Source organism: Drosophila navojoa, chromosome 3 (genome assembly GCF_054131105.1).
Source record: "Drosophila navojoa isolate 15081-1374.11 chromosome 3, UAZ_NAV_1.0, whole genome shotgun sequence".
NCBI classification, from domain to species: domain Eukaryota; kingdom Metazoa; phylum Arthropoda; class Insecta; order Diptera; family Drosophilidae; genus Drosophila; species Drosophila navojoa.
Genome location: NC_142891.1, coordinates 3,429,361 through 3,443,647, shown reverse-complemented (window position 1 = coordinate 3,443,647; position 14,287 = coordinate 3,429,361). Strand labels below are relative to the sequence as shown.

Here is a 14,287-nt window from a genome sequence, read left to right as displayed (position 1 = left end):
AGACAATAATATAAATAGCCTAGCCTGATATTCACAGAAGGACTTATAAATATTCTAAATATATAACTGACATTATATAATTGTTTTGGCAAAACCCAAGCGTTTTAGTCGCCTTAGTGGCAGCCGAGTAATTGAACTTGTCTCTGAGCCACTTTCAACAGTCTAGCAGCTCCAATTTTTATTCAACTGCAATTTGTAAAAAATCATTGCCTACTTTTAAGCGCAACCAAAAATAAACTTCTTTATGTTATAATGTATGTTTATATTAAGCCATACGGAGTACTCCTGAAACTTCTTTGTGAGGTTTTCAGTTTCTATTAATGTGGGCGGGCCGGCTAGCTTAAGTTAGCTGTAGTCATTGCATGTTTACAAGTATTTATATTATTTACAATTAATCCATATTCTTATAGTATTGTCAGCTGTGCCTCAACTTCTGTGCATTGTCGCAGCAGATCGAAAAATGAGGTCTCTTCATTGCCTCCGGTTGAGCCTCGTAAGAGTTCAGTGTCTTTTGAGCGTGCTAATTGCTCTATTGTAATTTTGCAAGATGATACCAATGCTAGTTATATAAACTAAATGTCTTCCAAGTGAATTGTTCCAAGATTTGAATGAATACAAAATATACTTTTACTATGAATGTCATTCGATGATGCCATCTCTGCGCCTGAAGTGCACCAAAAATCGTCTGGTCAAGGACTGCAGCTGCTGGCTGTGAATAAACTATTGGTAATAGAACTTATTTATATGCATTTGTGAGCCCCTTCAGTTAGTTTCTGTTGCTTGCAGTAGAAATCGGATGTATTCGACGTGCTTGCAGCTGCAATAACTGGAGACCTTCAAGTAGAGCCCACTTAGAATACTTTGCAGTTTCATTACCATTAACAGTGACTTCCATTCTCATTCGGCACACGAACTTGATTAACCAACTAATATGTATATAAATCCTCTTTCACTGCCCAGTCATTAGTTAATAGCTAAACAACTCTGCCCACAGCAAGCAAATAGAGAGCTAATTTAATTAAAATTTCGAATCAGTTTCATCTTTGATGAAGTCCACAATGCAGATAAACAATAATGCATCGAATAAAGAGACGTGTGTGCGTGTTTTGTCGAATTTCATAATTATGGCATTTTTTATTTGCATTTTAATTGCTACATTGTAAATACGCGTATTCAATATCAATAATTACACATAGACATACATTGAATTTCTGTATTTTCTAATGGATAAACAACATACGAATATTTTACGATAAACACATCAATATATATGTATATTTATATCTATGTACTTAATATTTTATGCTTGAATATATCTGTATATGTTTATTTATTTATTCATGTGTGTGTGTGTGTGTAAATGCATATCTAATGGGGTTTACAAATTGTGTTTAGCCATTAAATTGAAGGAGTTTTGTTATATATGCCTGCTGGTAATTACGCACTAATTACATAAGTAAGTCTCTATATATATGTATGTATGTATAAATTTATATTTATAAGTAATATGTGCTTGTGTTTGTGTATTACAACTAAATAAATGGGCTCTGCTACAATTATTTGATTTTTAATTACTATATGCACAATTTGATTCGTCGTCCTATTTGCATATACGAATACATTCAATTGAAAACTCGTCTATGTTCTAGCTTAATCAACTATTTACATTTTACATAATTTATTAAATTTATGATTTGTTAATTTTAGTTCGTAATTAAGCTGTGTTAGGCAACAATCTAACTAATCATCATTTAAGCGCCGGCCTTCAGCTGCCCGCATACTTGGAGGAACTTATCATACGTTTCGATAACATTTACAATCGTCTACAACTAAAAACTAAGCCTAATTGGGTATAAAGCAATTATAGTGAGAGAAAGTGATATCGAGTAGAAGAGAAAGTGTGAGAGAGAGGGAGAGAGAGTGGGTTAGTTAGTCTATCACTAGCATAGAGCCATAGATATTGGCACTTCTTAGCAAGTCCGCTTTATATATGAGTAGTTAGTTAGTTAGTTCGAACGAAACCTTTAAGAGTAACTTGTTTACTTCCATTGAAATTATCAGCTTTAACTCAGAAAATGCTCTCAGTCTTAGTCACATTAAAGAAAATTAGTTGTAACAATATTCATATCAATCAATCAATATATCAAATCAATTTCGTGGTAAACTGTCGTAGGTAAGCTCAAATGCGTTGGTTAACTGAATAGAGTTTGAGGAAAGGAATTAAGGAAGCCATGGTAAAAGCTGTTGAAAATTGCTTAAATTCTTGTATTGAGCTTTAAGTCTAAAGCTCGATCGTATCTCAAAATATCATAGGGTCTGCAGGAGCTTTTAAAGTTGCTTTGCTAATGATATTTGCAGCTCACTGAAAGCTCATTAAAGCTTCTTATACAAAGAAAAAGTGTTGAAGGCATGGCTTTAATGTTTTCTTTTGAATATCAATTAAAGCTGAAGGCTTATCAAACCGTATAATGACAATAAAAATATGTGCTTGCCAAGTAAGCCATCTAACGAAAATTGTTTAACTTTTGCTTAATCAAGCTTTCAAGTAAAAAGGTTATTAAAATATATAAAAGGCATAGTTGGATCAAACAAACCTAAAACTCTATCTGAAGCTCTTCTTTCTTCAGCTTTACAGAAACTTTACGGTTAACAGATAAAACTACTTTCACTTATTTACTCCAACTTCTCTTATCTACTTTCCCGTTATTCTTTCAGTTAACCAAGACGCTTGAACTTCTCGTATTTTCTTCGCTTTTTCTACAGTCAGTGCGCTCAGTGTGCGCCCCTTGCTCACTCCCTTTGCTTACTCAAAGTTCTCGGCGCCGCCGTTGTTGAAGCGTTCGCACCAGGCGAGCAGCTCACGCACCTCCCTGGCATGCAGCTGCTCCTGCTCCTGCTCCTGCACCTGCGCCGGCGCCTTCGACGCGGCCAGGGGTCAGACATTGTGGCAGGGCTGCTGGCTGCTGCTGCCGCTGCCGGAGTTGCTCAGCAGACTGCGCTCGCTGGCCACGCTGCCGGGGGCATAGATCAGCTCGGCGGCCTCCTTGGCCAGGGGCTCCTCCACGTGGGCCTTGCGGCTGGAGCGAGTGCTCTGTGCGCGCCAAGATTGCGAATCGAGCGGCAGCTGCTGGGACAGATGTTGCTGCTGCGGCTGCTGCTGCGGCACCAGAGGCAGCAACTGTTGCTGCTGCTGCGACGGCTGCTGCTGGTCGTCGACCTTCACATAGAGCCGCTCCATGTCATCCAGATCCCCGTCGGCCGTATGGTACAGCGCCTGATCGTCCTCGTGCGACATCAGCATGGCCATGGGCGAGGGCGAGCCGCCGCAGCCGGAGTCGGCCAGGCCGTTGTAGCAGAACGAGGAGCCATCCAGATCCAGCAAATTCTGCTGATGGCTCTTGGCCAGCGTCTGCTCCGGCACCTTGAACCGCGCGCTGTCCCGGCCAATGCTGCAGCCATGCGGCAGCTGCTGCCGCCGCACGCTCGCCGTCAACTGTTGCTGCTGCTGCTGCTGGTGTGCGTTGGGTGCCGCCTCATAGGTGTGGCAGTTGCTCAGCTTGTTCTCGGTGATGTGCATGTGCATATGCTTGTCCTTTGGATAATAATATTGATCGGAGTAAACGGAGCGTGCGCCGGCCGTGTTGCTGGGATAGATCTCGCCCGTGGTGGACATTTGCTGATAGATGTTGCCGCTGGACTGCGGCTGCAGCTGCAACTGTTGCTGCTGCTGCTGTTGCTGTTGGTAATGCGGATGCATGGGTCGCTGCATGCCATAGGAGTTCGGGCCTGGTCGCTGCTGATAACGAGGCTGCTGCTGCTGCTGCTGCTGTTGCTGTTGCTGCTGACCGGGATTGAGTATGACGGAGGTGGCGTACGGTGCGGGCGAGGCGTTGCCGTGACGTCCATACTCGCTGGGCGCCTTGCCAAAGCTGGACACCTCCGCATAGTCGGTGGGAATATTCGAGTACTCGCCCACGTAGCTGCAAATGAAGAGATAAAAACAAAAACAAAAAAAATCATCATTTATTGCCCGTCGCTTGTTTATTACAATATTCCCACAGAGTGGGAGAGCAAGAGTGAGAGAGAGGGAGAGTGAGAGGGGGTAAAAACATTTTTCGGTTATAAATTTGTCGGTTCGTTTCGAATTTTTTGGATGCCCTGCCCTGTGCGCTTGAGGTCGAGAATTTATGGCGTGCGGTCGGCATACGTAGCGGAAATTTGCATTTCGCCTCCGTGCGGCAGCACAGAGCCCATGATGCAGGGCGGACGCGTGCTCATGTGTAAAAATGGAATTTATATTTCGGATTTAACATTTTACATATTCACACCTGAACAACTGCCCAGCTCCATGCGCCAGCCGTTAAGCCCAACTAATGTACAAGGCTGAAGCTGGAGCTGGCGTTGGCGCTCTAAGCAGCAGATAATGCTTATCATCAGCTGCACCTGGGCAGAGCCACTGAATGGAGCTCACGCACTCACCTAAATTAGCTGAGCGAAATGTATCAGAAAAACGAATTGAGGATGCGAAGTGATAGACTTGAAAATACCCTTTTGATTTGTTTGCAATAGCTGAGATATTATTTTATGTGTAGAACATTTTTTATATAACTTTTTATTTATATATAGAAACTGTTTGGTGTATATTATTTTATGTATACCAAATTGAAAGTTATTTTTATATTTTATACATAGAAAAGTACATTTTAATATCTTCAACAAAATTAAATACTATTTCTAATGTCTTGCTCATAAAGGTATTGAAACTTAGAAACCTTAAAAAAGCCTATTTCTTCAATCAAGATCTCAAAAATCTTTAGAACAAACAGCAATCATTTCAAGAGCTTCGAGTTCTTGATATATATAAGAAACTAATCAGAATGTATGTGAATAATATGCATATTATCATATTATAATTATTTTGTATGTAAAAATTTTCACCTAAGGAACAGTCTGCTAAAATACCCTTCCAATAACACTTTTACAGGTCACAGAAAAACAAAAAACAGGTGAACACAAAAATTTTTAACATTATTTTCGTATTTAAATACTGAAAGCGGATTAAATAGCAACCAGCAAGGGGTGAGTGAGAGCTAAAAGCTGACTAAAATATGTATGCACATATATATACGTATGTATATACGGCGTATTGATGGAGTCGCCATGGTGCAGTCGAGGTGGAAATGCAAAAAAAAAAAAAAAAAAAAAAAATCACTTTGGTGCGTGCATTTCAAAATACGCTTTTAATGCCCTTAATGAGTTTTCATTTGGCGAAGGGAAATGTCTGCGCGCTGAATGAATCCTTTGTGCCAAGTGAAACCAAAAAAAACGAAAGCAAAACTGACTGGGGTCAGCGTTAAATGTCAATGGAAAAGGGGAACTGCAAGGGCGTAAGTAGTTTAAGTGGAGCTTACTTTGAAAATGTTTTTAAAAATAGCTATATTATTGAATTTAGAAGGATTAATTAGACAAAAATTAAAAAAATATATATATATATATTGTAAAAAATATAGTGTATGTAATGATTGAATGGAGGGATATTACGAGCCCACAAGGGCTGCCACCTGGCTGAGCTACTTTATAGTGTTGAGCAGTATTAAAAAAATTTAATACTTTTTTTTGCACATAAGCTGATACAATAATTCTTTTTATATACATTTGCAGGTCTTATTATATATGTATATCATTTGTTGAAATTGTAGAAATATTTAATGGAGAATTGAATTATATTCAAATAAAGAAGGGAACTTTATTTTTAATGGAATTCAGCGCAGTGCTGAAAAATGCCAGTTATGCAATATGTTGAAAATTATTTACAGTGAACATTTACAAATATATTCAATGCATTTGTACATAACACCATATAAAGAAAGTTATTCAGTTGAATATATATACATACGTATATGTATTTAAGGTTTATAATCTTCAAATGGAATTGGTTTTTTATGATGAGGAAAAAATACATTCTCTGATATCATTCTGATGATAGTGATATTTAATTAAATAATAATAATAATAGCAATAATAATAATAATAATAATAATAATAATAATTAAAAAAAAAATATATTAAAATTTTAATAAATATATTTAGATAGATAATATGATTCTAGATCTTTCATATTTTTTTAAATTATACTTTTCTACATTTAAATAATTTTTTCCCCATATAGCGCCTTTTCAGATTCGATACGTTTTTCAAAGTAATTTCTTTTTCAGAAAATTATTTTGCCTACAGAATCATAAGAAGCCTGGATAGAGACCAAAGTATATCTGATATACCTCACAGTCAACTCTTGCACTCATTAGGGCCTCTCATAACTAGAATATTTAATGAGGCTGCCCAGGCTCTTAGCGGACTCTTAAAACAGCATCAAAATTGAAACCTAACGAATGCATTCATTTTTGTCTGCACGCAGAGCTGTTTTTATTTTCACACATATGACACTCATTAAAGTGTGATTACTTTTATATTGTTATTGTTATGATTATTGCGCTTGTTATTGTTATTGTTATTGTTATTGCCATTGTCAGTGCACAGTTCGTTCAGTGAGTCGTGAATGTGTTTGTTGCAATTATTATTAATATATTTGCGCACATTTTCAATTTGTGTTTTTAATGTCTAATTAAGTGTGCGAAAATAATTTTAATTATGTCGCTGCAGATATATACACAAATATACATGTATATATGTAGATTTATATACAGTTGTTGGCCATGCAAATTGCCTTTAAATTATGGATATATCGAGATTTATATAAATTTATATATATTTCATTTGCTCGTTACATTTATTTTTATTTATATTTTATTGATATTTGGCGCCCCGCTGCTCTTCAGCTGCGTTTTATGCTTGATTGGCATTTAATTGCCTTTCAGCGGACAGCTGTGATTGTTGTCCGCCGCCGTGGAGTTATTACAATCCACTCTCGAATTTATTCGATCCTACAAATCGCACTTTAAGCATCGGATGGAACATAATTTTAAAGTATATATTTCTCTATATATCTCTCTCTCTATCTCTGATTTAATTGCATTCAATCTATGAGCTCTGCTATGCGTGAAATTGGCCACAAATAAATAACAATTACGGCTTTTTGGGCAGCGCGAATCAACGGAAAAATTAAACAAATCTAACAAAATGCAAACAATTATTTTATGCCTTCTGATTGCCAGACAAATAAATTAGCCACGCCTGCAGTTGCCAGCTCTACCAGCAGCCTCTACATTTAAATACATAATATTTGCAGCTTTGATTAACCATTCCACCATAGTCGAAAATGATTTATACGAAACGTAACCAGCAAAAGAGAAAACATTAAAACAATTTGACCAAAACATATTTCGGGCAGGCCAAACAAAATATTTGCACAAATTAAAGTGGCTCAAATTAGCAAAGAAATGTATCAATTTAAAGCTAATAATATTGTGAGTAGTTAAGGATCTATATTTGTAATTTTTCGATTTAAAAAAAGGTATAAAAATTCAAATATAAATAGAATTTAGTCAATTTTCATTTTGAAAGTTTTGAACTATGAGTTCTCTATAAATATAAATAATGCACGCCTAATTAAAGCATCTCTGACTTCTGTTCACATTATCTAACTACAACTCCAGCCATTTACGGCGATAGACTCACACCCACTTTCCATAGTTAGCCAACAGCTAAATGGAACTCAGCTCAACTTTAAAGCTATTAGCTCTTAAAGCTAGACAAATGTATATGCAGCAGGTAGGAGGACAAACTGCTCGACACTTCAATAATTACATTTGTGCCAGTGCTGGAGCTGTGCCTGAAAAACTATGCAGCCAATGTGAACTGTCCGCCGAGAGCCGAGAGCGCCAGGGAGCTGTCCACTTGCTGCTGCAAAAATCAACATAAATAGCGCGCCAACATCTCCATTTCTAACTTGATTTTTGTTGGCCCGGCGCCGCCTGTTAAAAAGCGAAAACGAAAATCTACCAACGAAAACAGTGGGAGTATGCTGCCATTAGATGGGGTATAGGCGACTAAGTTTACTACATCTTAAGAGTGTTTAGAATGTAAGAGAGCTGCTTAAGGAATATCGATATATATCGAGTTTCTATCAATTACTTGAAGTTGTTGAAATATCATAAATTCTCATATAAGTGGAAAGAATATAAGAAACATTTATCATTTTTTCAACTATTCGAAGTTGCTCAAATGTCATTGAAATATCAAATATCATAGTGTAACATATAAAAGGAATGTTGTTTATATTTCTTTATCGATTTAGCTAAAGAGTAATCGATAAATTGAAACATTTTTAGAGTTGTTCAAACTATAAACAAATTATATTATAAATTTGTCTTTTAAGTTATTCCTGGTGTGTGGATCGATATCCTTATAAAAATGAACAGGAAAAATGCAAAATTTGCTGAGAGCAAGAATCGAAAGTATATCGATAAATTAATCTATTTCAACTGCAACTTCTTCGCTTTGTCTATCGATGTTACTCAAGAATCATATGAGAGTCTTCAACTCTAGAGTGTTACATAGCTCTTCACCCATTAAATATACCCCCTTTGAGCACTTCCAGTGGCCACACGGTATTACAAAAGTTGTGTTAAAAAATTGTTTTTGCGACGCGCCAGAAAAATGCAATTTCACAGTTTGGTGAATTTTTATTGTCGTCGCTTTGAGTGGGTCCCCAGTTAAATTTCCCATTTCCCTTTCTTTTTTCGCTATGCGCATTTACTCTAGGTGGACGATGGACGGTGGAGGGGGGCGTGTCTACCTACGTAACTATGTGGAAAAACTTACCGCTGATGATTGCGTTCGCCGGCATGTCCATGAATATCATCGATGCCGCCTGTGTTGCCGCCGCTGGTGGTGGCGCCGCCAGAGCCGGCACCGCTGGCACCACAGACTGGCGCATAGTCCGCTATGTGATCCTTCTGCATGTCGAGGGTATCGCCACTGGGCGAAGTGCGCCAGACCATGCCTCCCGTGGAGGCATCCAGCCAATAGCCGTTGCCATTGCGCGTCGATAGGCTCGGCATTTTAAGCACGTCACTCGTGTGATTGCCTGCAGGTGAGCGAGGGAGAGAGAGAGAGAGGCAGATGGAGAGTGTGAGTGAGAGCAATTAAATGTTTTGCTACAAATTGTGTGAGTCAAATAAATTGTTGCCCTAAATGAACAAACAAAACATAGGCAGAGACAAGCTGCACGTAAGTCCTTCTTGGATGTTCCCAAAAACCAATTCGCAATTGTGCCAAAAACGGCTTTTGGCTGGAATTTAATGTTTTTTAGAAAATTTGTTTATATTTTTATTAAACGATATATTTTCTTTGTTTTAAAGTTGAATAAATCCAATTTGGGCTAATCCCAAACGAATATTCTATGCTGATGTGAATATGAATATTTCTATCGAATTTTTTTTATTTATTTCTAATGCTCTCAGAGTTTTAAATTTATGCCATTGCATTTGTATATATTTTCAAAATTTTAGCAGCTTTATTAATATAATAAAACAAAAAGTAAAATTAAATTTTTTAAAAATTTTATAACTTTTTTTATGTAAATTTTTTTTATTTAGTTTTTTATTTATTTATTTATTTATTTTTTTTTTGTATGCAATCATTTGTTTTTTTTTTTTTAATTTTTTTTTTTTATATATAATCATAATTTTTTTTTTTTTGTAATATAAATTATGCTGATAAAATTTGTAAGCTTTCTACAAATGCTAAGGCATAATTTTAAGTTTATAATAATAATATTACACATTTTTAATCAAAATATTAAGTATAATAAGTATAATAATCCCAACTATAAAAAATTTTTTATTATATCTTATATTATATTATATACTTTAATAATTAATTAGAGTTTCTAGCAATTATTTGAGGAGCGAAAGTATTTTATTTTTTGGTATTCGTTTGGCTTGTGGGATTTCAATGCAGTGCTATAAATTCAGCGCATTAAAAATAATATTATGCCAAGGGCGGGTCACAGGGGGCGTATGCGCAATTTACCCTATTGTCACAGCACACACACACACACACACTCAGACACACAGTTGAAAATCAAATAAATTATTGTCAATTTTCCAGTTGGCGCTTGTGCAAAAATGTGTTGCATACTTTCGAGCAGCTCAAATAAAGTAAAAGAGAGTGGAGAGAGAGAGAGGAGAGAGAGAGAGAGGAAACGTATTGCATAAAAAATACAGCAATTAAACTGTCCCCGGGTTATAACTGCGCATCAAGCGAGTATTTTATGGCGCCTGTTGTTGTGCGGGGTTTGTGGGAGATGGGCGGTGGGCGTGGCAATTGGGGGCTGTTGTTGTTCATTGTCTACGGCCATCCAGGTGAGCTTTGCGCTTTTTGCTGCTTAGTTTATTGCAACTGGCGCCCAATGAATATGCAACGGGCGCCGTTTTTTAGCATTTCTTTTTTTTTCTGTTTTATTTTTGTTTCGTGCTTCCCGTTTAGCTGCGGCTTGTTGAACAATGCCAAAGTTGCGCAGTTGTTGCTGCTACAGGGACAGCTCACAGCAAAATCACAACTATATTGTAAACTAGTGTGTAAACTATGGAAATTGAAAATAATAGCCAGCAGCTTTTACGGGCTTGTACTTGTGATGCGCTTTCGCTGCAAAAGTTATTTTCCCATAAAGCTACTGTTTTGCAGGGCTTTCATAAATATTTCAAGCTCCATTTCATGATGACTATGTGATGGATAAATGTAAAACATAGAAGAGATGAGGTATCACAGCAAATAGTAGTTGAAAGAGTAGTGGTAGTGGATGTTGTAGGCGTTATAGTAATGAGATTGAGAGTAGGAGTAATAGATAGTAATAGTAGTAGAAGTAGTAGTAGATAGACATAGTGATAGTAGATATATTTAGTATTTTGTAGATATAGAAGCAGTAATACGATAAACGGAATAAATAATATTAGCCTAAAAGGCATCAAGTATAAGAAAGTAGTAGTAATGGTTGTAAAAGTTGTAACAAGTGGAAATAGTAGTCGGAGTACGCAGAAATAGTAGTAGTAGGAGTAAGTAGAAATAGTAGTAGTAGTAGTAGTAGTACGTGGAAATAGTAGTAATAGTAGTACGTGGAAATAGTAGTAGTAGTAGTACTTGGAATTAGTAGTAGTAGTAGTACGTGGAAATAGTAGTAGTAGTAGTTCGTGGAAGTAGTAGTAGTATTAGTACGTGGAAATAGTAGTAGTAGTAGTACTTGGAATTAGTAGTAGTAGTAGTACGTGGAAATAGTAGTAGTAGTAGTTCGTGGAAGTAGTAGTAGTATTAGTACGTGGAAATAGTAGTAGTAGAAGTACGTAAAACGTGGAAATAGTAGTAGTAGAAGAAGTACGTAGAACGTGGAAATAGTAGTAGTAGTAGTGCGTGGAAATAGTAATAAAAGAAGTACGTAAGACGTGGAAATAATAGTAGTAGTAGTGCGTGGAAATAGTAATAAAAGAAGTACGTAAGACGTGGAAATAGTAGTAATAGAAGTACGTAAAACGTAGGAGTAGTACGTAAAACGTAGTAGTACGTAAAACTAGTAGTAGTAGTACGTGGAAATAGTAGTAGTAGTAGTATATTAGTACGTAGAAATAGTAATGGCAACGTATTGTAGTATTACGGAGAAATAGTAGTAACAGTACATAGTTAATAGTACTAAAAGTATATACTAATAATGACAGTATGGATACCTTTTCCTATTACTTATAGTACTATAAATATGAAATACTAGTTGTAGTGTGAGGATGAAATACTGATAGTAGAATGACAATGAAAACGTACTATAAATATGGAAAGGCAGCAGCAGTATGATTATGAAAAAGTAGTATGAGCTACTTAGAGAACAGCACTAGTATTTAGTCACCGACGTTTGTATATGTAAGTAACTATAAGAAATCTTTAATAAACTTGGAATGTTAATCCTTTGCTACTCATTGATTTACTCCCCAAAATACACGATTTCCCACTTAATCACATCCCATTTGCGAACCCAAATTGGAATCGTATCTGCCACTTGCGTCAGTATTTAATTTGCCAGTGGCCTTGTTTATTGCGTCGCGCCACAAGCCAAAGAGTTGCGTTTACTGTGCTGCAGCCAGCTAAGCGGAAAGCCTAAGCACCAGTTGCCACATGCAAGGCGGGCGGGGGCTGCCCCTCTCGGTGCGGCCCTTTGGCATTCTCGAAATGCTGCTAATTTCAATTAGACCACAAGGTCTGTCCTCAAATGCAAGTGTTGAACATGCCAGGGACACACACACTCACACACTCACACAGGCACACTCAACTTGTTGGTTAATAATGCACACAAAACTAAATGCATAATTGCAACCGACTCTGGGGAAAAGCTGAAGAGGAAGCGGCTGGAGTTCCTCTCCGGCGTGGAACGTCACGTGCGAAATGTTCATTTCTATTATGCGCCCGGCACGAAAATTTCTGCTGTGCTGCCTGCTAAAATATTTATTCGCACCTATTTTGTTGTGCCGGAGTGTGTGCGTGTGTGTGTCGCGAACAATGGAAAATTAGTGTTATTTATATATGTAAATCTCTGTATGTGTGTGTGTTTGTGGAAATGCAAAAAGTCTGGCTAGGAAGGAAGCGCCACTAGCTGAACGCAACGGATGCAGCTCGGATGTGGCCGGGCACCGTCTGCGCGTCGCCCTCGTCTGCTGGCAGTGCTACGGTTTCTGGTACTCACCTCGCATGGTATTTAGTGCCGACTGCTTCATCATCATGTGCTTGCGCTTCACAAACACCATGGCCCCAAAGGACAACATCATGATGGCCAATATGGCGCCCAGCAAAATTATGAACCAAGGCTGTGTCAGCACATCGTTCACATGATCCTGATTGATGGGATAGCTGTGGAAGAAACCAAATCAAAAATGCAAATAAATATCAAAACTCAGAATTGTGATTAATTGAGACGATCTGGCAACGCTCAATTGCCGTGTGAGCTTATTAAGTTGGCTGCGCCTGAGTAGAGCCAAAAGGCTTAGAGAAAACGGATCAGTTCTCTTGTCAAAGGCATTACTTGAGCATATTTAAAGATTTATACAGTTTATCTGTGCTCTAGTGAATGGATAAATGAATACACAGTTCTTCATTTGGAGTTTTTACTGTACTTATAGCTTAATTTTTCAACTTACCGTTGATTGATAAACGGATCGAGTCGTTTCGTTATCGGATCCAGTCGCAATGTCGCTGGCACACAATACGGTCCGATGCCAGCGTTATTGCCCGCTGCCACGCCCACCGTATACATGACGCCCTCCGTCAAATTGGCCAGCACCAAAGTGGGCGAGGCAGCATCGATGGTCACATTTGTCAAAATGCGCGAGAAATTGTGAGCCGTATCGATGCCCCGTACAATGACGTGATAGTAGAGCAAAACACCTGCAATTGGGGGTCAGACATGAGGATTAAGGTTAATGAGGGGTTGATTGGGGCGCGAGGCAGATAGCGGCGGATGTACTTACCATGCTCCTCCTTCAGCTGGGGCGCCTTCCACTTCAAGAAGACCGCAGAGGCATTGAGCAGTATGGCCTCCATGCCAAATGGCGCCTCGTTGGGCACTAAAAAGGAAAAGGAACAAAAAAATGAAAGATGAGTTTGGATGGGTTAGGGCTTTTTGGGTCTACGGCTTGAAATGCGTTTTTGATTGTTGCGCCAGCTGCTCTAATGAGTCGCGCCCGCTGCTGCTCTAATTAATTGCCATTTAGTGGGTTTGGCACTTGAGTGTAGTTCGGCAACAGTTCCGGGTAGAGGCCGACAGCCCATTGTGACGGGGCGAGTGCGACAGGTGGGAGGGGGAAAGGGTTATATTTTTAGATGGCTACGCAGCGGCTGCATTCATCAGCGACAACCCATGCTCTGGGCACACTTCAAAAGCTCATCTTCATTTGTTTGTTTATTTCCTGCTGTCACAGCACCGTTCGCTGCTCCGTCTGAGGCAATTTCTTTAAATAAACACACGTGCGAATGCGAAACAAAACAAAGCAACGACATCGTCTCTAAATAGCCGACTGTCTAGGTGGAGATATATATATACATATATGTATATGTATATGTATAGGGTTAGGTGTACTTAGAAGCGTTTTGCTGCGATTCCTCTCTCACTTTTCTTCTTTTTGTTTTTTCTTTCTTCGTGCTCGCTTTGTTGCTGCTGCGACATGCTAAAGTGCTCGTCAGGCTTTTTGTCTATGGGGGTTTTCTCTTGCTTTCCATTTTTCCCGTTTTTTGATTTCGTCTTTTCCTCTCTGTTTTTGCTAGCTGTGTCTGATGACGCGCTTAACACGTAGCT

General features: G+C 38.2%; 1 protein-coding gene across 1 annotated transcript in view; it reads right to left on the bottom strand.

Annotated features, from left to right (window-relative positions):
- Window positions 1–1,111: 1,111 nt before the first annotated feature.
- Window positions 1,112–14,287, bottom strand: part of robo2 (roundabout 2) — a 57,824-nt gene continuing 44,648 nt past the window's right edge. Inside the window, exons 10-14 of the mRNA XM_030382988.2 lie at window positions 13,464–13,559; window positions 13,134–13,380; window positions 12,683–12,846; window positions 8,782–9,046; window positions 1,112–3,980 (exon numbers count right to left, since the gene is read on the bottom strand). Coding sequence (XP_030238848.1) covers window positions 2,936–3,980; window positions 8,782–9,046; window positions 12,683–12,846; window positions 13,134–13,380; window positions 13,464–13,559 — 1,817 coding nt within the window. The 3' untranslated portion in view covers window positions 1,112–2,935. The remainder of the gene's footprint in view (window positions 3,981–8,781; window positions 9,047–12,682; window positions 12,847–13,133; window positions 13,381–13,463; window positions 13,560–14,287) is intronic.